General features: G+C 53.9%; 1 protein-coding gene across 1 annotated transcript; it reads right to left on the bottom strand.

Annotated features, from left to right (window-relative positions):
• Positions 1–3,468: 3,468 nt before the first annotated feature.
• On the bottom strand, positions 3,469–23,515 carry LOC122378181 (synaptotagmin-14-like). Its single transcript, XM_043358937.1, has 10 exons — positions 23,365–23,515; positions 16,759–16,926; positions 15,953–16,162; positions 11,680–11,900; positions 9,631–9,798; positions 9,256–9,364; positions 6,896–7,053; positions 6,136–6,305; positions 4,663–4,804; positions 3,469–4,050 (listed from the first exon to the last, which is right to left on the bottom strand). The coding sequence occupies exons 1-10, from the start codon at positions 23,375–23,377 to the stop codon at positions 3,853–3,855; spliced, it is 1,557 nt and encodes a 518-aa protein (XP_043214872.1). The 5' UTR covers positions 23,378–23,515; the 3' UTR covers positions 3,469–3,852.
• Between the last annotated feature and the right edge of the window lie 1,207 nt (positions 23,516–24,722).

Below are 24,722 nucleotides of genomic sequence, written 5' to 3'. Positions count from 1 at the left end.
ACCTTGACCTGACCTTCACCAAAATATAACCTAAACTGGTCCTAAAGGCTGCCTGACCAACATAATCGCATTTGTCATGTAAAATGGACCATAAAACATGTATCACACTATACTTTTGTATTCTGGCTCTCAGTGACCTGACCTCTGTGACCTGACCGGGTATTAGTGACCTCAAATAGCAGGATATGTGTTTGACGGACAGTTCCCAATCAATGATTTTCAATGGCATTCCTTTTTACCCGATTTTACAATGCATTTCTTGAAATGCCTGTAAACGGTGAAAATTCGACCCTTGACCTGACATGTGACGTCATCGGTTAGGCCGAGGTCAATGAAATTAGGTCACAAGGTAGGTCCTTGGTAGGGCTATCCAACGCCGTTTGAATTTTGAAAATCAGCCGGTAACTTTCCGAGGCCTTAGGGGGGTGGGGCGAAATGCCCCCCCCCCCCCCAGCTACGTGTGGTAGGATCCGCCGATAGCCCTACGGGGCGCGGGCGATCCTAGCACACCCTGAACCAATCTGACAGATTGGCTAATGGCTACGTAAGTGGACATTCCCAATAGCACATCAGTGAACACATCGCGTTGGAGGCCGAAATTCCAACTCCCTCATGGCTGGGGCCCTGGGCTGAGCCCGGAACTTTTGGAACACTCCTGGTAGGTATATCGCATATCGTTATCTAGCCTAGCCGTTACCGTTAGCTGTATGTATAGTCACATTTTTCAATTTTCATTACTCGAGTTTGACCCATGGCCATTGTATGAATGCACAGCAATGTCGAATGCAGGTATATTATCAATATGACGTCATACGGAGCTGTTCTTGCATCTGCATTCCGATGCTATATGATACATATAAATATTTATGACCTTGCAAGGCCACTCCAAGGCCTTGGAGTTTGCCTGTTGTTTCGGATATCCGTATCAAAACACAGGCATTTCAAGAGCAAGTATGTATTGTGGCAACATTTCAAAGGACGCCTCTTAGCGGGTGTCCGAATAGCGAAAATACTTCAAAGATCTTATATTCAAACATCAAAATAGGGGAGAGTCCGGAGCCACCGCGGCTCGTCTGGGCGGCGGAAAGCAGATACCGCCGCGCACTGGGGCAGCCGGGGTGCCGACCAGCGCCGGGCAGTGGTGGCGGGCTACCGGACCCCCTCCCCCTCGTGACGGCAGGTCACCACTGGGGGATGGGGGAGGCACCAACCGACGGGTCACGCCACCAACCGCCGCGCTGACAGCACCTAGAGGCGCGAAATGTGCACTGCAGTGCAGCCAAGCGGGAGCAGTGCGCCTATGTCAATGAAGTGACGCCGTAAGTCACCGGGTGGTCAAGTGACAGATCAGTGATACCAGGTGTCAGCGGCTAAATTGGCGTGACCAATTTTTATTATCTACTGTTGCCATGATGCTTCCAAACGAAAAAAATGTTTCGTTCCTCAAAAGCTCTAAATGCCTGTAAACAAACGCAGTTTACAGCTAGTGCATGAGATCCGCGACTAACAATTACAGGAGAGTAAGAATGAGTTGCGGACACCACCAGCACTGAACTGGCAAGGCATGGAGCGTCTCGACGGAGGAGCACTCACCTAGAGGGTCCCGTGTGCTACCCACCGGTGTCTCTCGCCCAGCCAATGGTACAGAGGGACGGAACGGTGCGCTGGAAAAGGGCGCCTGTGCTCCGGCCTAGACAGGTCGTGCTGTGCGCTCTGCCTTAGCGTACCCCGGCCGGACAGGCCACAGCAGACCTGGCCTGACCGACCATCCCGGAACCAAAACAACGTGCAACCAACACCAACATTTGCACTGTGCAGTGCGCACCATTTCGGACACAGGGCATAGCAGGTAACCAGACAAACCGCCGCTCTGCTCGCCACGTACACGCCCGAGCTCAAACGCTGCTCGCTAGGAAAGCTCCTGGACCAAAAGTGACGAGTCATTGTCCAGATAAGCTCTCACGAAAATCGCGCACCGCCAACAGCAGATAACACGTACCAAAGCACGGGGCGCCATACCCGGCGGGCTGGCGTATTCGCCCACAACAATAACACACGCGTGAGGAAACACAACACATAATTGAGCAGGCGATATTCGAGTAGAATCCCTATTTTACCGTTTAATTATCAGAATTATTTATCGTTAAATAAATTAAATATATTTTCAGTCGTGTAGGCATTTCAGTTGAAGGAAATATATCACTTTGAACGTGGGGTCTGAACTGAAATACCTAGCATTCCTGTAGCTTGAGCTGAGACTAGCACAAATCAGAACCTTTGACGGTCAAACGATATTAAGCAACGATACTAAGCAAAGATATTCCCTTTCTCGTTTCCGAAATCAAACACAGGAATGCGGTGCCTTACGGAAGAATGCCAAGAACGCAGCCACCTATGGCAGAGGCCGACGTCGACCAATTGGCATGAAGTTGGTTTTGAACTAGGTACGCAATACCTATGATTGGTCAACGTGTGCTACGCTACCGCTGCAAGCACTGTTTGGCCTCTACCAAATATGGAAATTGTTGTTCCTGTTTAAAAAATACTTTAAAAATTCCTTTGCATATATTATCCATTTCTTTTTGATCATTTTAAGCATAAAAATCATAAAACTGTAGCAAAGCCTTATTTGAGGACAGTGGTAGGTATATTTCCTTTGCGTGTTAGAAATGCTAAGCGTAAAGTAACTGGCTCCATAATAAAATTTCCCAACCCAACGAATGTGGTCCAAGCCAATCGTGCAATTAAGTGAGGAGTAAAATGTGATATTTCTATGCTTGATTTAAGTAGAACATGCTATCTGATAAATAATAGCACGATTTTGAGGCTGATATACACGCATCCCAGATATCGCATGATCGGATAGCACGCGACATTTACACGACTGAAGCCTAATGTGCCATCATTCATGATCACTGATCAGTTTAAGCGATAGACAATGGACATCACCTGAAGTGTGAGATCTGACACGTCGACAGCGGCATTAAAAGTGTAAAAACTGTGCGAAACACCAACCGGTAGGTCACACAGCACAATCCAATCGGCTGAGAACGCCGCCATTTGAGCCCAGCACACACTCGACTACACGTGCAGCGAGCCGGCCTGATATATAAAAACAGGTATTAGTCGCCCGCAGGTCTCGCCTAGTTTCTGTCCTTACACACGTGCTGGTTCACTGAGATTTAACTGATACTGCATTTATCACCACCGTCGGTCATCCTATCACCCAACCCTTGTAATCAGTCATGAACACTGCAGTATAAACTGAATGAAACTGGGAAGTGGGAACCAAATTGCAAACAATATCTGCACAGCATTTGGAGCAATTCATTGACCTGGATGTTTTAGTTAATTCCCTCATCCATGCAGTAATCCACACTTTGCCTAATTTTTGATAGATGCTGTGGGTCGTTAATAAATTTTTCAGGGTATTTACTATCACTATCGGCGACCAGATGAAAAGTAAAATTCCCCATATTGCCATAAACATTTGATTAACTCGCATAGATTCAATACACTTCAAAAATTACCATTCATAACGTATTGACCGCAATATTGGGTAAATTACTGATACATGAATCTCATACACCGCTGGAGATGTAAAAAGCGACCCCCCACGCATATAGAGGTCGTCAAAGCGTCCACAGGTCATACCATGCACGCGGCTGACACACAGTCATATCACTAACCCCTCTGCGAGATAAATTTCCGGCTGCCAGCCGCATCTGTACTCCCAAAATAGAGGGCGCCGGCTGCCGTGGCGAGAGGTGCTTGACGGCTCGGTGTCGCCTATCGCCTGAGACGGGGGCCGTCTAGAGTCGCAGTGCCGCCCATTGCCTGCGACGGCGCCGCTCAGTGCTCGCAGAGGACGTGCCACCGGCAGATTTGTACACCGCGCGCGGCGCGCAGGTCGGACCAGTGCGCACGCTCCTCGGCGCCCGAGCTGTTGTAGCCGAGCGCGAACCAGCCGATCAGTTCCCGCTTCTTCATGTTGCGTTTGTTGTAGACGCTCACCATCAGTGTCACTTCGCAGAGCTGAAAGAGCGGCACCTGACCGGACAGAGTCGGGGGGGGGGGAGGGGAGACTCTGTGTCAGCTGGGCCGGCTACCGCTGTGTGCCGCTGCCACAACACTGCTGCCTGATACAGACCACCGAGGAAACGTTGCACCCCTGGGAACCGGTGCTCATGATGCCTTTTGTTATGTCTTATAACTTGTAATACATTGGTCACAAATCTTTGCCTTTCGAAGGACCATAGCCAAGAGGGTCCCTATGGCGAAGGTAGCCGGCCTCTAAGGCAGGTGGACCTTCCTGCTAGCCCTTCTCTCGTCGACATACGGGTAATACTATTCCGTCTGATTTTTTCTCACAAGTGCCTATCTAGAACACGTAGACGAATCGGAACTAAAAGCTCGTACAACTCGTAAAAAATAAAGGATGCAAGATCTTTATGGACAGTTGCACGAGACACGAACATGTTTCCGTGAAGCTTTTGCTCGATCGTGGGCTAAAAGTGATGGGAGTTCTCTTCCCCCTGTGCAGTGTCGAATAACACAGAATGGACATTTCTGACTAAGTGAATCAAATAATACGGTTCATAGTGTGTCAGAACACGTCGACCGGAGTAGGATCTAAAATATCCCGATAGCAGTGTGACCGACCTGGAACATAAACGTCTCTTTGTAGAGCGGGTTGGGCTGGCCTCTCCTGACGGACGTCTTGCTCCTGGCCAGCTCCTGGCCGCTGCTGCTCAGCAGGTGCATTCGCACGTAGGTGTCGGGCGCTCTGCCGCCGCAGCTCGACCTGCCGGTCAGCGGAGCGGCTGAGTGGCTGCAGCCCACCGCCCGGCCCCGCTAGCAGACGTGTGCGGACCGGCAGAGCCCAGTCGATCCCACACCGTCCGCCAGGGTCGGCCGTCCAGCCCCCACGGCCAGCGCACCGCAGGCTCAGCGCGAATCGACGCACGCCGCGTCAATACTGAACGTTCGCTGATTTTTCGTTATGAGCGCGGCGTATTCCGTAGCGGGCTCGATATTTCAGCATGCCCGGCTCCGTAATTGCTACTAGGAGGTTGCCCTCCACCAGGTCAAGCGATCGATGATTGAAAAAAAATGAGACAGAGAGCGAGAGAGAAAATGTGAGAGAGTGTGTGTATTGGAGAGAGAGAGAGAGAGAGAGAGAGAGAGAGAGAGAGAGAGAGAGAGAGAGAGAGAGAGAGAGAGAGAGAGAGAGAGAGAGAGAGAGAGAGAGAGAGAGAGAGAGAGAGAGAGAGAGAGAGAGAGAGAGAGAGAGAGAGAGAGAGAGAGGTCACAGAATCCCTACTGATGTTCCCGTCGTCCGCCCTAGATAATCTTGCCGATTAGATGTCATCCTCGCCAGCCCAGAACTTACACAGGTGAGTGCCTGATTTCCTGCCTAGCCAGTTGTAAAAGACTAGGTTACGAGTCTACCAAGTGCCTAGCCAGTAGTTAAGCTGACCATCCTGCCTATCCAGTGGTATAGGTGACCAGCCTGCCTATCCAGTAGTATAGGTGATCAGCCTGCCTAGCCAGTAGTCAGCCGGAGCCGACTCGGGTGAGTGACCGGGCGGTGTGCCCGCGCCGTCCGTACACCGCTACACAGGCAGCGACGCCGCTGGTCGGCTATTGATCTGGCCAGGCTAGGTGAGCGGGCCGGCGCGTCACTACACCGGGGGCCCGCGCCGCTGCCGGCGGCCGGCGGCCGGAGCCGCGGCGGCCCGGCCAGCGGACGCCCCACCCACATAGGCAGAACCGAGCCGGCAACAGTTCACTGGTCACTCCAACACTGCACAGACATCTTCTAGCCATGCATCCCGCGAGAACCCAATATCACCTGTAATCTCTGGTACATATATACTCGTGTCACGTTCTGTAACATGCAGTTTCCTCGTGAAAAAATGTGCGGGGCGTTCCAGACGGAGAACAATATCGCTTATTCACTACTTACAGTTGGACCATAATATGTCCCAGCGACACCATGCACCATTCTGACCTGCACTGCGAGCAGACCTCTGGTCCCATACTGACCTGAACATGGAGCCGAGTCTCGCACTGACCTGAACTGGGAATTGAGACACACACTGACCTGAACTGGGAGCTGAGTCCCGCACTGACCTGAACTGGGAGCCCTTGATGAGCTCGGCGGCCAGCCGTCCGGTGGCGGCGCTGTACTGGAGGCCCAGCAGCAGCTCGGGCAGCCCGCCGCGGTGGATGCTCTGCGTGCTGCTGGTGCTCTCACTCCGAGACAGCGAGCTGACGTCCCCCGTACTGCCCCTGGGTGCCACCTGCACCAGCCACCGCGGTCAGACGGGGTCACATGGGTCAGACCGGGTCACATGGGTCAGACCGGGTCACATGGGTCAGACCGGGTCACATGGGTCAGACCGGGTCACATGGGTCAGACCGGGTCACATGGCTCAGACCGGATCACATGGGTCACACGGGTCACCGGCGTCAGACAGGGCCACATGGGTCACACGAGCCACCGCGGTCAGACCGGGCCACATGGGTCACACGAGCCACCGCGGTCAGACCGGGCCACATGGGTCAGACTGGGTCACATGGGGCAGACTGGGTCACATGGCATGGCTCAGACCGGGTCACATGGCTCAGACTGGGTCACATGGGTCACATGGGTCACATGGGTCAGACCGGGTTACAAGGCTCAGACTGGGTCACATGGGTCAGACTGGGTCACCCGGCTCAAACTGTGTCACATGGGTCACATGGGTCACACGGGTCACATCAAAAACATTAATTAAGACCAATCAAGCGCACTTTTCACCTGGCTGTGCTGTTGATCCTCGTAGCAGTCACGGAGACCCGCGGTGATGCCGTCCCCCCTTCCCCCCGCTCGCCCGATGGCGGCGCTTACGGTGATGCTGGCGCGCGGCTGCAGCACTAGCCACTGCGGCGTCTGCTGCTCCATGTTAGCCGATGTGAGCGGCACGACGGCCTCTCCGATCATCCGCTCCCGCCGGAGCCGCTCACAGCCGTACAGGCGCAGCCGCACACCCACCGACGGCAGGTCGTCTGCGGGCCGGCCGGCCGGTCAGTGACACAGCAGACCACCACCGGCCGGCCGGTCAGTGACACAGCAGACCACCACCGGCCGGCCGGTCAGTGACACAGCAGACCACCACCGGCCGGCCGGTCAGTGACACAGCACAGGTCACCGGCCGGCCGGTCAGTGACACAGCAGACCACCACCGGCCGGCCGGTCAGTGACACAGCAGACCCAGCATCACCGGCCGGCCGGTCAGTGACACAGCAGACCACCACCGGCCGGCCGGTCAGTGACACAGCAGACCACCACCGGCCGGCCGGTCAGTGACACAGCAGACCACCACCGGCCGGCCGGTCAGTGACACAGCAGACCACCACCGGCCGGTCGGTCAGTGACACAGCAGACCATCACCGGCCGGCGGTCAGTGACACAGCAGACCACCACCGGCCGGCCGGTCAGTGACACAGCAGACCACCACCGGCCGGCCGGTCAGTGACACGTAGACCACCACCGGCCGGCCGGTCAGTGACACGTAGACCACCACCGGCCTCCCGGTCAGTGACACAGCAGATCACCACCGGCCGGCGGTCAGTGACACAGCAGACCACCACCGGCCGGCGGGTTAGTGACACAGCAGACCACCACCGGCCGGCCGGTCAGTGACACAGCAGACCACCACCGGCCGGCCGGTCAGTGACACGTAGACCACCACCGGCCGGCCGGTCAGTGACACAGCAGATCACCACCGGCCGGCGGGTTAGTGACACAGCAGACCACCACCGGCCGGCCGGTCAGTGACACAGCAGACCATCACCGGCCGGCCGGTCAGTGACACAGCAGACCACCACCGGCCGGCCGGTCAGTGACACAGCAGACCACCACCGGCCGGCCGGTCAGTGACACAGCACAGGTCACCGGCCGGCCGGTCAGTGACACAGCAGACCACCACCGGCCGGCCGGTCAGTGACACAGCAGACCACCACCGGCCGGCCGGTCAGTGACACAGCAGACCACCACCGGCCGGCCGGTCAGTGACACAGCAGACCACCACCGGCCGGCCGGTCAGTGACACAGCAGACCACCACCGGCCGGCCGGTCAGTGACACAGCAGACCACCACCGGCCGGTCGGTCAGTGACACAGCAGACACAGCATCACCGGCCGGCCGGTCAGTGACACAGCAGACCACCACCGGCCGGTCAGTGACACAGCAGACCACCACCGGCCGGCCGGTCAGTGACACAGCAGACCACCACCGGCCGGCCGGTCAGTGACACAGCAGACCACCACCGGCCGGCCGGTCAGTGACACAGCAGACCATCACCGGCCGGCCGGTCAGTGACACAGCACAGGTCACCGGCCGGCCGGTCAGTGACACAGCAGACCATCACCGGCCGGCGGTCAGTGACACAGCACAGGTCACCGGCCGGCCGGTCAGTGACACAGCAGACCACCACCGGCCGGCCGGTCAGTGACACAGCAGACCACCACCGGCCGGCCGGTCAGTGACACAGCAGACCACCACCGGCCGGCCGGTCATTGACACAGCAGACCATCACCGGCCGGCGGTCAGTGACACAGCAGACCATCACCGGCCGGCCGGTCAGTGACACAGCAGACCACCACCGGCCGGCCGGTCAGTGACACAGCAGACCACCACCGGCCGGCCGGTCAGTGACACAGCAGACCATCACCGGCCGGCCGGTCAGTGACACAGCAGACCACCACCGGCCGGCCGGTCAGTGACAGCAGACCATCACCGGCCGGCCGGTCAGTGACACAGCACAGGTCACCGGTCAACAACGTAGCGCAGGTCACCAGCGGTCAGTGACACAACACCGCTCAGTCAGTGTCACATATCATTATTGAGTTTTATTTTCTTTTAGCAGGGTGAAGCGAGCAAGGGGTGCATTTCTCTAACTTACCCCGTCTTCATAGTGCTAGCAGGGGCTTCTTTGTGACTTTATAGATACTCACATCCGACATCGCCTTTTTCAACGTATGGAATCCACCAAAAATATAAACCACCGAATAACGGTAGGTTTATTGGAACTGCCTAATTGAATATGTTAGATGATCAATGATCATTGCATTAGCTATGCTGCTCTAGGTAGGGCAAATTATTCAACACCAGGAATTAAAGTCAGCCTTTTTTAAGCCAATAAAGCGCTATCTTGGTATCTAAATGCATCTCTTGGCCATTCCTTTTACGTAGCCAACACTGCTTACCTGGATTGACCTTGTTAAATACGAACGCCTCGTTGAATTGCGGCCTGTCGCTGGGCTGCACGCGACTTTTGAGCCTCTGCTTCTTCCCGGGTAAAAGGACAAGCCGCACCTAAAACAGTTAAATATGTCTGTAAGCTATCTTTTGTGGGACAGTCAGAACTTCTTCTTACCTAAATTTGCATTTTTACTTGAATGTACATTTATACATATTTGCATTTGAATTTGTACTTGTAGTTTATTTAGCACCGTCCATATGCACATTACCCAGTGATAGACAGAGTCAAATGAAGTAAGAAATCCCTACAGAGCCGGTCCGACCCTGCAGGTGACTTTCATTCAGTCTGTGTGTATGCGTGTCTGTGAGAGGCCACTGACCTGAGCACTGCTGGCTCCTCCCCGGTCCCTGCTGGGCACATCGCGAGCCTGGAACACCTGCACGGTCAGCTTGCGCGTGGGGTAGTCGTAGGCGAAGGCGACCTCGAGGGCGCCGCAGCGCGAGCCGCAGCCGTCCAAATCCAGGTCGGCAACGTCAAAGAGCCGCTCCTGGGGAGAGGTGCAGAAGCCCGGTGAGCGCTGCGCGGTGACGCAGTCGCTGGATGTACGGCTGCACATCGCTCCATGGACCGAACTCATCCCGTCTAACAACAAATCAACCTCAGCAGGCCCAGCGAAAATACAGCAGCAAAACTCGTGCCGGTCAATTCACCCGCTAGGGATACGTGTACTGTTATATAGTGTAACGCCCCTTTCAGCATTGCCACTCCAAATCAGTAATAAACTGACAAACATCGGACAAACGGTGGCGCGCTCCAAAGCTATCGGTTGCCGTTGCCCAGCTCCGGAGGGGTCGCCGCCGCGGCCTCGAGTGTCCTCGGACGGGCAGTAAACCGGAGCTGAGCACGCCGAGAGCACGCCCGCGCCGCCCGGCCGGGCCGTAACGTGCCGCGGCCGCGGGGGCCGGCGCCGGCCGGTGTCTCCGAGCCTCTCGACGGCCGACTACGACCAGCCGCACCCTGCGAGCCGCTCGTTACAGCTCCCCGGAGTGGGTGGCAGGCGCGGCCAATTGGAGTGCAGCTGGAGGTGGCGGCGGCGGTACAGCGCTACGGGACAGGCGTGGCGAATAGTGACGATTCAGCATTCGGATGTTCCACAGACCGGCTGATCCATGCTACAGCACCAGGTATGGTCGACAGCAGCCAAAATTATGCGCAAACCCGATGGTTGCGAGGACTCTGTTTCTAATTATTACATATTACCTATTATACATACTCGCATCCCACACAAAGCAACAGATATTGATCGGCGCGTCTAATCCTCATCAGTATTTCGAATCCTCCCAATAGATGTCACTATTGACAAGCGCCTGAAGGTATGCTGTGCCGCAGCGCTCATCCACACCAGCATTTCAAATCCTGTCACTAGCCGTCACTAAACACGAGCGCCTGAATACATGCTGTGCCGCAGCCTTCATCCACACCAGCACTTCAAATCCTGTCACTAGATGTCACTAGTAAAAAGCGCCTGAACATATGCTGTGCCGCATCCTTCATCCGCACCAGCACTTCAAATTCTGTCACTAGATGTCACTAGTAAAGAGCGCCTGAACATATGCTGTGCCGCAGCGCTCATTCACACCAGCACTTCGTCCTGTCACTAGATGCCACTAGTACACAGCGCCTGAACATATGCTGTGCCGCAGCGCTCATCCACACCAGCACTTCAAGTCCTGTCACTAGATGTCACTAGTAACAAGCGCCTAAACGCATGCTGTGCCGCAGCCTTCATCCACACCAACACTTCAAATCCTGTCACTAGATGTCATTGTACTGAACACATGCTTGTGCCGCAGCGTTCATCCAACCCAGCACTTCAAATCCTGTCACCAGATGTCACTAGCAACGAGCGCCTGTACACATGCTGTGCCGCAGCGCTGGTTCTATAGTTATACCTCGCGGCAGAGCGCACGACGCAGCGCAGTTGCACGAACTGTCAACAATATCCGATGCATACGAGAATATTCGATAAATTGCATTCCAACTCTAGTCGGAAAAATGCATGGGACGTAAAAGAAATAATCACGTTAGTTGACAAAACGAAACCATCCACAATATGCGAATTTAAGGTGCTAGATTCAGTCGAACAATCAAACATTACATATGTACTTGCAAAACAGCACACATTTCATCTCACGAGTAGTTATATAGAATATATTGGAAGTGAACCATGATGGAATTTTTACGCATGGTTTAGTGAATAACATCATTGCAATATTATTGCAACCAGCATTATTGTCGATAAAAGCGTCAAAGGGAAAATATCGATATCGCCCGTCCTGAGCACTGGCGGATGGGCGCGTGCCGGGCCGTGTCTCACCTCTGTGCTGTCTGCCGGGCCTGTCTCACCCCTGTGCTACTCGTCTCTCACCTCTGTGCTGGCGGGCGGCGGCTCGTGCGCCGGCGAGCCGCTCAGACTGCGCGGCGCGCGCGCCGGCAGCGCCCGGTACCGGCGCACGTCGCGCTGCCGCAGCGCCGAGGCCAGCTCGTCCTCGCCCGAGGTAGTCGAGGACGAGGACGAGGACGTGCCGCCGCCGACCTTGCCCCGCTCGGCCAGGCTGAGGTCGGTGCGCGCCGCCTGCAGCCCCGCGCCTGCCGGCCAGAGACGGCCGCGTGTCAGAGGGGCCAGCGTCCGCTGCACGGGGTGTGGGACGACTGGCACTGCTAGCTGTCTGCTATCGGAGGGACTAGGGCTGTACATTGGAAGGAGGCCGAGGGCGGGGAGTGGATGCCTGATGGAGCTGTCTGCTGTCGCGGTCCTTCCGCAGTGGTAGGCTGTGGCCCGTATAAACACTGGCAGCGTCCCTCAGTGGCTGTCATTAGCGGCGTGATTTACAGGCCTTGTGTCAGAGTTTCGATTAGCCGGGAGCAAACACTGCCCAGTCTTGTCAGACTTCCGGCGCCTGCAGTTAATCTGAAGAAGCAGAGTTATTTCGGATTAGCCATGACTCTGGAAAATGTATGACATGAATGGAGCTGTGCTACCACATCTGTCATGAGTCAAAGTTGCATGGAAGCTTAGTTGTTATAAAAATGATATGAATAAATACGCAATAGCAAAAATGCTGTGGAGGTACAAATGGTAGCTAACTAAATCAATTAAACCGAAAAATATGCAGCCTGTACGTTTTCGACATAACACATGAAAAACGTTACCGAGCAGTTTAGTTGTTTTGCAACCAATTCATTGTAGGAAGAATTTAATTCATCTGTTCATACAATTCATTCATTTTTTAGACTGTTGGACAGATTCCCAGAGCCGGCGATAGAAGCCGACAACTGGGAATCACGTGTCTGTCGGCTGACTGGCCATGCCCCCTCACCGCCCCCCCCCCGCCGGAGCTCCGACTGACCGGCCACACCCCTGCCGGGGGCGCCGGGTGACCCCTCCCCCTGCCGGGGGCGCGGGCCCGGGCAGACAGAGTCTGGGCTGTGTACAGAGCCCGGGTCGAATCACTGGGGAGCCGCCGCCGCGGCCGGGCTGGCCAGCGTCCGGCTCCTTTGAGTCGCACCAGACCGGCCCGGTCCTGACCCTGTCACACCCGGGCTGCAGACATTTCGGCCAGCCGGACAGCCCTGTGAGCCCTTCCGGGCCGGCCCGGACCGCTGGCGGGGGCAGTAGGCTGGCGAGGATACCGCCAGATCGCTGCTATTCACACCTGCTACAATCAGACACAATGCCTAGTGGTCGGCAGTGATGTCGGTGGGTGATTTTACCGGCATGATGGTCAGTTGAATGGACCTTACCGGACAAACAAACAAACCGAGATTGGCCTTCCAGGCTTGCACTGTGCCCCAGAAAGGCCTGTCGCGCCGGTTCTCCATTGTCGGTGCTCCGGCCGGCGCGGTGACCGCATTCTCGCGATCTGGCATGTTTCCTGGGACTGGGCTCTATAAACAAGTCTCCAATCGTAGGATCACGTCCTGCTGCTGGCCGGCAGCAGAGCGCGCCGCACGGCCGCCGCGACTGACAGCCTGACTACGACGGAGGTGATGTGGGCCGGCGGTCGGTGGCGGACGCGCGCCACAGCCGCCAGCCGTCCAGCTCCGCGGAGCGGTCTCGTGACGTCACTGGACCACCCCGTCCGGGCCTGCAGGCCGCCACTTAGCAGATGAGGGTGCCGCCGAGGCCCCTGCAGCGACCGACGTCCCACTCTCATTTGCAATATATTTTGATAAGGTGACTTAGCACTGTGATGTCGCCTCTAAAACACAGTAAATGCGCGGCATATGCATAGATACTCGTAACACAAATTCATTCTGGTGTCTTTGTGTTTGAAATTGAACGTTTCTACAGTATTGCAACTTCAAGACACTTTGATATTAAAATGATAATAATATTTTCAGGCTTCTGCTTAACCGGCGCACCGACGGGGGGGCATCCGCCATCCTGAGTTTTTCGTAAATAGCGGAATAACTGCGGCGCAAAGCGCTGAGCTATTTGGTATGACTATTCCCACATCAATTTTGCACATGGTATGCACTGTGAAAGTTTGAGCCTCTTACCGTTCAAGGTCAGGTCACCAGGCTACCTTGAATAACCCGACCTCAAATCACCTTTTTTGGAACTTTTCACCATGTCAGAGCAGTAAATGACCGAATTATTTGCAAATTGTAGGATGTAATAAGATCATTGTTACCTAAAATTTGTATGTCTCGGAATTTTGATACGATGGCCTAAAGTCGATATTTATCGCCCTTATTATATAAGGTCGATAATCGATATTTTGACTTGCGAATTGACAAGAAGATTGAGATAGTATGTAGGTACTATTGGTTTTTGCCTAGCCTGCACCGGGCCGGGGGGCTGTTTCCGCATATGCCAAAAAAGACAGTTGTACCGTGTGGTATCGTGATCCTGTGTTGTGAAACTTTCCGTCATGCCGCGCCTGTGTGCGCCGGGCCCTACTCAGCGGCACCGGGCCGGCGCGGACCAATCGGCAGCCGCCACGACCGCGGCGACCCCGCCGAGCTGACCGGCGCGGCGGTCGGGTCAGGCAGTGCGCGCGGTGCGGCCGGTCGAGGCTGGACGTGTTTTCTTGGCGCTTATTTTTGAACTCTGTTTTCGTTACGTATTTCATTATTGTTCTTACGTTAAAATACTACATACCGGCAAACAGAACCGCACATGTGCAGGCCGCAGAGTACAGGTACTAGTTTTCAGCGCAGAGATCGAATCCATCATTGGCTCGCCACAGCGGAGTCGCTGTCGGCTGTTGCTGACCCAGGGCGCGGCGTTCCGTGGCACAGCGCGGCGAATATATTACACCTGGCGTGACGTCAATGCTACCTGAGTCGGACCGTGCATTATACACGCATTGATTTCCCGGCGTGTCCCGGGGACTGCGCGGCTCCTCGCTGCCGGGTCTTGTGTCTGAGTGTGTCGGTGTGTGTCGGTGTGTCGGTGTGTCGGTGTGTGCCGGTGTGTCGGTGTGTCGGCGTGTGCCGGTGTGTGTCGGTGGGTGTGTGTGAGTGTGTCAGTGTGTCTGTGTGTGTGTCGGTGTGTGTCGGTGTGTGTCGGTGTGTCGGTGTGTGTCGGTGTGTTGGTGTGTCTGTGTGTCGGTGTGTCGGTGTGGTGGTGTGTGTCGGTGTGTCGGTGTGGGTGTGTGTCGGTGTGTGTCGGTGTGTGGTGTGTGTCGGTGTGTGTCGGTGTGTCTGTGTGTGTGTCGGTGTGTGTCGGTGTGTCGGTGTGTGTCGGTGTGTTGGTGTGTCTGTGTGTCGGTGTGTCGGTGTGGTGGTGTGTGTCGGTGTGTCGGTGTGTGTCGGTGTGTGGTGTGTGTCGGTGTGTCGGTGTGTCTGAGTGTGTCTGAGTGTGTCTGAGTGTGTCTGTGTGTGTCGGTGTGTGTCGGTGTGTGTCGGTGTGTCGGTGTGTGTCGGTGTGTGTCGGTGTGTCGGTGTGTTGGTGTGTCGACTTTCTCATGGTGTCGGGCTGGAGGCGCGTCTGAGAGTCAGTCGCGCAGCCAGCTAAATATGTCAATCGGATACCAACTTTTTGGTGTAGGTACCGATACCAAACAGGCCCTCCTCGGTCAGGTGTGATGGATCCACCGCTACTTTGCGCGGTACTTTTAGGACAGACTGTACACCTGGACCGTGCTGAGCGGTCCCGGTCCTGGGTCCGGCCCAGGGACCAGCGCCGCCGTTACGTCGACTGTTCGGAGGCGGAGGCTGCTGCCAGTGGCCAGGCGGACGGCGGCTCCACCCAACTGGCGGCGCCCCACCGCCGGCGGCTCCGGAAGCGGCCATCGACCGTGCGCCGCGCGGCCGCACCTCGGGCCGCGGACACGGCGCCGCGGCTGGAGGACCATTTAATCAGCCGCGCTGGTTAGTAATTGACGAAGTCGCCGGAGGTCGCCGCGAGTGGGGCGCAGGGTCGATTTGGCTCCGCCTGGCCCGGCGGCAGCGGCGGGAGCAGAGCGGGAGAGGGGAAGAGCAAGAACCGGGAACCCGAATGGCGTCAGTGCAGCCATACAAAATGCAGTGGGCTTTGGCGATACGGACACATTTCATTATCGATGCTACCCTTGCCAATGTAAGACACCCCGATCTACATAAAACGCCAGGATGTATGTTGGGGCGCCCACTCCCCGGGCTGGGCTGTGTGTGGCCACTGCGTCGGTCCCGAGGCCGGGCCGCCCTCTCACCTGCGGCCGGCCGCTCGGCGCCGGCCGGCGGCGGCTGCAGGCTGAACTGGCGGTACAGGCTCGGCTTCTCGTAGCCAATGCCGCCGGCCATCGGGTTGGCGGCGTCCAGCGACTCTCCGCGCCGAGCCGTCGGCCGGCCCAGCGGCGCCGAGAGGCGCAGCTTCCGCACCAGCGCCTCGTCTGGCTCCGAGCAGCTGTCCTCGCCGTCATCTGCCGGAGACACGGGCGGCGGTCACACCCGACACAGGCGGCCGTGACACTCGGCTCTTGGTAGCGACACCCGGAGACACGCGCGGCGGTCACACCCGACACAGGCGGCCGTGACACACGGCTCTCGGTGGCGACACCCGGAGACACTGGGCGGCGACACCCGGAGACACTGCGTGGGCGGCGACACCCGGAGACACTGGGCGGCGAGACATGAGACACTGGGCGGCGAGACATGAGACACTACTGGCATATACTGCGACACCAGACTGCGAGACATGAGACACTAGGCGACGAGACGTAGAGATACTCAACAGCGACCTTCACAGCTCTTCGCGGATGTCTCCCCGACGTAATGGCAAACACTGACATGAATATGATGGCGTAATGACAAAATGGCAAACATGAGACCGGTTCCCGGGACCCCTGGGAGCGAGACTGTGCCGCAGTGCAGGAAGACTTGGAGCTGCCTCAGGGAGGAGGGAGTGAGCACTCGCGGAGCTGGCTGATAGTGGAGGCGAGGATGGAAAGGGGTAACTCACGGAGCTCGCTGCTGACGGGGAGAGTCAGCAGCTGGGGGCGAGGGGCGGGTCACTCACGGATCTCGCTGCTGACGGCGTGGTGGGCCGGCTTGGCCAGCAGCTCGTCACAGCAGCCGCCGCCCAGATCGTACAGACAGATCTTCTTGTTCATGTAGAGGAAGGCGAGCAGCAGCAGCAGCACCATGATGGCCACGGCGCCGAGAAACACGGTGGCCTCGGCCGGCACTGCCAAACAGCCGGAGACTGTCCGGTCAGCTGGAAATGCGGCGGGCGATGGCACACTTCACCGAAACTGGAATCCGCCGCCAGCTAAATACAATACACGCATACATGCAGATCAGGCCGGCACTGCGGTGAATGGTGAAAAGATATACCAGGTTTTGCCATCTCTATATCAATTGAAGTCAACAGCTTAAGTGAAAACTGAAAACCCAGCTCATCAGTTTCCCATGAACATTAAACAGTAACGGGTCTATACGAAATTATCATTTACAGTGCCTAAAAAAGCACAACAAGCATTGCGTTAGGAATTTAACACATGAATAATAATGACCTTCCTTTTACGACTGCACCCGCAGAACCGAGTGTCAACAGTCCACACTTTGCTCATTTCCTGTGGGCTTTATGCAGCAAGGGACGCAATAAGCGGGCGCCTGTCGCTGTCGAGACACATATCGAGCCCATCCATTGTGCGCTGTGTCGGCCGGCCGGCCGGCGGTGGCCGCTGACCGGGCCCGGTGGCGTGCGCCGGGCGGACCGCGTGCGCCCAGCCTCACCCCCAGCCGGTCGATCGGGGGCTGCGCCGTTTGGGCGGCCTCGCTCAAGGCCGCTGACAATCGACCGCGCACACTGATGATAAACTAAGGATACACCAGGAATTTCGCCGAGCTCTCATTTCCAGGACGAACCCTTCCGGCCATGTGTCCACGACAAAGGGAGAGCTCCTGGCTGACCAGCTGAAAGACCCCGGCCGCGGAGCACCAATACGGCACCCTGCCATTTTACACGTAATTTGGTCACGATTGCTCTAAAATTTTGCCAAAAGCCTCCCTGAAAAATTGATAGATATACATGAACCTCGTGTCAATAAAACTGCATCGGAACTTCGAGTCACTTTTTGGAATATCTAGAATCGAAAGACAGCATTGATCCTACAAATGACATATCAATTGGATGGTGTTTATGGCCGTTTGTTCCGCCCCTTTGAACTTTTACTCGAAATAAATATTATAACTGAGGTCAGTATTATCAACAGAAAAATAGCCGCCTGCCGGAATTTTTTGCCTGAAGACCGCTTCACATACGTAGCGTAAACGCGATGGGCACGTAAGCGGATAGGGCTTTACCGTTTACGCTCCATATGTGAAGCAGTCCTTAGGCAAAAAATTCCGGCAGGCGGCTATTTTTCTGTTGGTAAAACTGGTCTCTGAAAAAATAATAGGCACCACTAGATTTAAAAACGCGGCTAAAAAAAGGTAACCCGCGCCAGGCCGTTGCTCGGTGCCGACCGCGCCGGGCCGGGGGTGTCTGCACAGTGCACACCACCTCCCCCGTCTAATTCGGCTCCTGGGCCACGTACCGACACATGGTAAGTGGCATTCGAAAGTGCGCCCAAAAGCAGGACGAAGACACTTCGGTCATTTATCAGGTAAGGTCAATGGTGAGGTCACCGGAGGTCACCAAAGTTAAAATGTTTCCTGTTTCACCATTTTTTTTTTTAATGTCGGTGCGTAATTCGGAAACCGATAGAGCGACAGCGCTGCAGCAAGCCGCATTCGATAGCCCTTTTAAAGTTCTTTCTAGATTGTGTCTTCAGAATTGACCTCAGGTCAACGGCTTAGCCTCCAGAGGGCAAAAACTCCAAAAATAGTAGTTTTTATTAACCCGCGCCGGGCCGGGGGTGTTTTGAACATCCCCCTGCGTTTTTTCGCAGGTATCGCGCCGCCGTTTTTGGCACACCTGTTTATGCATCTTTTCCAAACATGTTGTGAAAATTTCAGACCCAGGGCTCTCAAGGTCAGGTCACCAGGTCAGGTCAAGTGACCTCACCTCAGAAAAAGTTTCAATTCTCGTCATAGCTACACCGATTGAACGATCGCCTTGAAACTTTCAGCGATTGATATGAGTAACAGTATGTACAAAATGTATACCTCGGAATTTTGATATCGGCGACCTAGGGTCAGGACAATTTTGCGGCCTCTCCATTAGGTATAATTGTCAATGGGAGAAAAGTGAAAAGCGTCTCTTTTGCACGAACGCCATTCTAGACACTCTCAACATCGGGATGCAGGTAAAATTGACACACTGCACTGGAAAATGTGTCCATTACGAGAAATCTGAATTATAGGTACCTTCAAGTTATGATTACTCGGAAGCTTGCTATAAAGCTACTTACTTTAACCCTCGCCGGACCTTTTGGTTTTCTACATACGCGCCGGCCGAGGGGAGGAAGGGGGGAGGGGGCGGGTACGACCCCCCCCCCCACGCCGATTCGCCCCTGGTGAAGCTAGCGCGTCCCGGAAAAAACGAGCGTGTGCGCCGTTACGAGACGCAGAGCTTGGTTCCCGACTTAAAGGTCCTAGGTCAACCGGAGACCTCTGAGGTCAAGTCAAGTGCCCTAAGGTACGGTTCAGTTTTTGGTGAATAACTTCGCAAAAAAACGGCCGCAGAGCCGCGATTTTGGCAGCATCGTGTTCGCCTCGCTCAGGCGCGCCGAATGATATACTTTTGTTTGGGTCAGGTCAACTTAGGGTGTTGACCTCAGGTCACGGTCAGGTCAGCGCCCCCAGGTCGATAGAGGTCATTTCGCATATCATTCGATCCGGCAGGTCTTCCTGAGTCCATTGGTGGCTTTCCCGACTCACTAGCTCAATTTGATCGGGAGTTATTGGCGAAAAACTAATATGACCTTGATGACGTCATAAATGACGTCACGCAAGGTCAACATTGCAAAAGTGACGCATCTTACCTTGCAAGGAGTGCATCAAATCACGATTCTGCGTGCTTGAGATAGTTGGAGATCGTTCCTGGCGCCAGAATAGCAGTTTTCATTTTCCCCCATTGACTTATAATGGTGAGGTCACGAAAATGACCTGACCTCATATGACCTTAAGGAAAAATCCGAGATATACAAGTTGTGAGGCTCGTAATGGATACTAGATCCTGCAAGTTTCATTTCCCTGTAATAGCTCCTCTGGCAGTGAGGGCGTTGCAAAGTTGCGACATCTTAAGACCGTGCAGAGGTTCACTTATGACGTCATAGGTCAGTGACCTGACCTGACCAAAAAATGCGGCTGGTGTCAAAAGATCCGGCTTGAATTAAAGTTCAGGTATGCCAAGTTTCAGCTCTCTATCACCAGCATGTTCGGAGCTATTGCGAAAAACCCTATGGGGGGCGGCATCCGCCTTTCCCCCCTCGGCCGGCGAGGGTTTCGCCTCTCTGGGAAAGATTCATTCGCACTGAGAGCGTTTCGACATTTTTGGACCAAGAGGCCCCCTTGCAACATGAACGTCATAAGGAAGTGTCAAGGATCAGAAACATTACCTGACATTAAAAACTGTTGGTGTCCAAACACCCTGATTGGATCAAAGGTCAGTTATACCAATTATTAGCTCTCTATCGCTAACGCGTTCCAAGCAATCGTGAGGCGTTGTATTTTCATGCATCTTCCGCCGCGGGGTGGGCGTTCACCCCGCGGGAGAAGATGCAGGAGTTTGGTGGGTGTTTTGCGTAATAAATCAATTGGCAAAATGAATACGTTTTAACCCTCGCCCTGGCAAGACATTTTCCATAACACGGCGTGGCAGGGGGCCAGGCCGTGACCCGTGTTGATGCTAACCCCTCCCCTCGCTATTGGCTCCTATGGCACCTAGAAATACCAAAAACCATTCGACTAGAAATACCATTCGACTCGGCTGTTCAAGAGGAACAGAATGATACCATTTTGAAAGCTTTAACTGTATTATGTGACAAGTTATTGGCACAAACGTCATTTGACCTCAGTTGACCTCACTTGACCTGACCCATGGATAAGTACACCAAACAAAGAAGCCCCAAGTGACATACTGTTAACCCGCGCCCCACTGGGGTCTGTGTATAACACGCCCTTCTGGGGGGGGGGGGGGGGCTATTCATAGCCCCCCCTCTTAACTCCGAAACTACTGGGCCGATCGTCAAAATTCAAACGGCGTCTGATAGCCCCGGAAAAACTGTCGAGCGAAACCTAATTTCATTGACCTCGAGGTCACCGATGACGTCACAGGTCAGGTCAAAGTAAAAATTATTAGCATTTTGGCTTGTTCACATTTTGGGCTCTGGCCGCCGTCTTACAAGTCAGATCGGGCTCATTTTTGGTTTCCACACTCGTGAACAGATGCTCTAGATACCTTGAGGGTACCAAACTTGTACTTTGATTTTCAGGTCAGGGTCAGGTCATCACAGGTCACGGAAATATTATGTCATGCGTCGGTCACGTGACACATGCTTTATGGTCCATTTAGGCCATAGATTTCGAATTTGATGTCGTCTGTGTCATTCGAGGTCATTTTGAGTCGAATTTAGCTTAGGTCAGGTCACTTTCAGGTCAAAAAAGGTCAAATTTTGAAGTTAATTTTTTTCAACAAAAAAGGTGTCTATTAGATGCAGTTTGAGCTCAGGAACACGATGGTGCCATTTATATTGGTGTACGATGTCAAATACGTGCTGAAAAATTGATTTGAAAAATTAATAATTGTGAATTTTTTGCAATAATGCGTATAACTTGGCCATTTTTGAAGATATTTAGCTAAAACTTGCTAGAGTTAGTCATAATCATACGTTCTGTCACATATTCTCTGGTTTTTTCGAAAAGTCAAAAACTTTTTGAAAAACATATAAAAATATAAATTTTGAATATTATTATATAAAATTTTCAAAATTTTCAAAATTTTGAAAATCCGAGATATCAGTTTGATAGCGCGGTCAATTCTGAGTCCATTCATGCAAAGAAATTGGATCTAGCTTAAAAACTGAGCTCTTGGGAGCGATTGCCGTGGTTCAATGTTTTGCGTCGAAATCGGACGAACATGACGTCACTCTGACGTCATTTCCGGCCGACCTATGGTAGCTACGAAGTTCAAATTTTGACACAAGGTGTCAAATTAATGCAGCCGAAGGTGCTGAAAGTTTGGCGTCGATCGGTCAAGCTATTTGGAAGCTATTGCTGAAAAACGGGAGGGGGGCTATAAATAGCCCCCCCAGTGGGGCGCGGGTTAAGTAGGACTGTGGTTTCAAAACACAAAAGTGATAAAACGATGCGGATATCTCCACTGTTTTCCGAATACGAATAGAACATTTTCCCATAAGCTTAACATTACGACGTAATGACCTCTAACTGACCTCAGGTCAGTGACATAGAAAAACGAACTATGTTATACAACTCGGTGAACTTAACACATCCTGGAAGTTTGAAGGAAATCAGTCCAAAACTGTGAGTTGGACAGGCGCGTAAAGAAAATTGAAATTTGACCATGACCTTGTACTGGTCTTTCTGACCTATTGACCTGACCCAAGGTCACTCCGGGACCTGGAATTTTCAGGTCATATGTAAAAAGGCTGCCCCATAGGCTGTGCCAAATTTGGCGGCGCTGCCCGTCGCCGTTACTACGCTATCTTTGAAAACCCTTAGGGGGTTGCATCAACCCCCTGCCAGGGCGAGGGATAATAAAACCGCTCATTTAGCGACAATCCTCCTCAAGATTGTCCTCGAGAGCATTTTTAGCTTAGGGGTGACTTGTCTCACTGTGCCCTACCTACGACTAGCGAGTATACTCTAAATGGATTCGGCCGCTCGTTACGGCACTTGCCATCTGCCAAATCCCTGCAGCTGAGATGGTCTATCGGACAATGGATGGCCTCTTACCGGAAAACGCAGCTACATTTATCACATTCAGGATGTGTGCTGCACGTGCGCTCGTGTAGGGACCGTTCCTACATCTCATGAGCGGCTGAGCTGATTGGGCTCATATTTGATAGATATTTAGTTGCCAATTGACCCACTATTGCGCTTGCTTGCTGCTGCAAAGACGTCTTCTTGTCTTGTGAGGTGTTCAGAAATGCCACCAAGCCAGTAGCGGCGGAACACCTTCAATTAAGGGGGCACTGCCGACTTTTGGTCCCAGTTCTTTCCATGCAACGCCCATAGGGCTAATGTTAAAATACCAAAATCAAAGGGGGGCACAGTGCCCCGGTGCCCTCCCCGTTCCGCCGCCTGTGTAGGTATGTAGGTACCAAGCACTTCTTTGTAGGACCCATTGATGTATCATTTCTTACGAATCAGAAATTCATATTTCACGACTCCGATTAAGGTCGTTCGGAGCATGTTGTTTTGTTTTTGTTTGACAACCATGTGAATGATGCATCCTGTGTAATCCTGTGTCGTCTACCAGTGGCCGTCAGTGCCAGTCCACTTCTGAGTAGGTAGTCTGTATATTGTCATGGTCTGTGCTGTGCTTGGCAATCTGTGTTGACTGTCTCAGTGCGGCACTCGGCAGTTTGAACCAGGGGTGCAGGGGAGACGCCCGCGGCCCGCCAGTCCTGTCGGTGCAGACTGCCTGTCTCGCAGTCGCTCCGAGCAGTGCGGGCAGGCCGCGCCTCACCGCGCCCCGGGAGCGGACGCCACTCACCGATATCTGCCATGGCCGCGGCGTCGCTCGGCGGGCGGAGCCGGCTGTCGGTGTCGTCACCATGAGCCGCTCACTGGCAGTCCGCGGCCGCAGCGCGCCGACACAGCGTCCCAGACACCGGCGGCGCGTCGGCCCGTCTACTGACCGCCGGCCGGGCGGCCGCCGCCGCCGCCGACGGCAGGGCGATCAATAGACGGCGAGCTGCCGCGGCCCGGCGGCCCGCCGCGCCGCCGACGGAACGCTGTTACAGTACATACATACCGGCCAGCAATGAAACAGTCCCGCCGTCGGGGCAGGCGCCAGGCAGGACGCGAGCGGTTCCCTGGACGGAAATGTTAAGTCTACAAACAATCAATTGTGTCAAGGCGACACTGTCCCTTCACAAATGTCCTCAGACTGGAAATGGCCGTATCTAAACTGGCACATGGAAAATGAGTCATTGAGCTCATTAATGGTGGCTCTTCCATTAGGTATTCCTAATAATAAAGTTCTAAAACTGGTTTTGAAGTACCTACGATTCATTTTATTCATGGAAAGGCACAAAAATGAAAAGGTATTACCTATAGGTACTGCACTTATTCCACGATCCTAGCTACTTATTGGTTGGTAGTTATTGATAGGTACTATACCTAGGTACCTAGGTACCTACCTACATAGACTTTAACGGACTCGGAATTCTATAGGCAGCGCACTGCCGGTAATTGCGTTTTTCTGCGAGGCTATCGCGCATTCAATTCTACGCTACTGTTGGGCAGCCAGGGGACGAGAACGGAATACAGGAACAGCAGGGCTGGGGCACCGATGTCAGTAGGACGGGGTCCTGCCAGAGAGGCGACGGACAAAATTTCGATACAACTGATTGTTTACACTTTAGTGGTGCGGAAGAAACACAGATAAACGAGACGACTCTCTCTCTCTCTCTCTTTCTCTCTCTCTCTCTCTCTCTCTCTCTCTCTCTCTCTCTCTCTCTCGCTCTCTCTCTCTCGCTCTCTCTTTTAGCACTCAGAAGATAAACGACAAAGAAAGCAGACAGATATCTCTTACCAAACTAATAAAAGCTACTACTTGGCATTCAAATAACTCCCTGGACACTATCATACCTATAAGGTTGCAAGGGACCGTACCTCGGGCGCCGGAACGGCATGGCTATCGCCTGTACGAGTAGGTACCTCAATCTCTGTGCCGTGGTAAGTGGTTCGGCATTTAAAGTTATCGCTCAGAATAAAAATGTGCGATGGTCACCTACAACTAATACTTTTATTGTCTGACCTTAAAGGAAGACTGCCACCTTCAAAAAGTTTTCTCAGATCGGCCTATGATTTATTCCCTGGACAAAACAAAATTTTAGAATTGACCTG

Source organism: Amphibalanus amphitrite, unplaced genomic scaffold (assembly GCF_019059575.1).
Source record: "Amphibalanus amphitrite isolate SeventyFive unplaced genomic scaffold, NRLGWU_Aamphi_draft 000056F_arrow, whole genome shotgun sequence".
Taxonomy (NCBI): domain Eukaryota; kingdom Metazoa; phylum Arthropoda; class Thecostraca; order Balanomorpha; family Balanidae; genus Amphibalanus; species Amphibalanus amphitrite.
The sequence above is the reverse complement of the archived record's forward strand: the minus strand, read 5'-3'. Positions and strand labels throughout refer to the sequence as shown.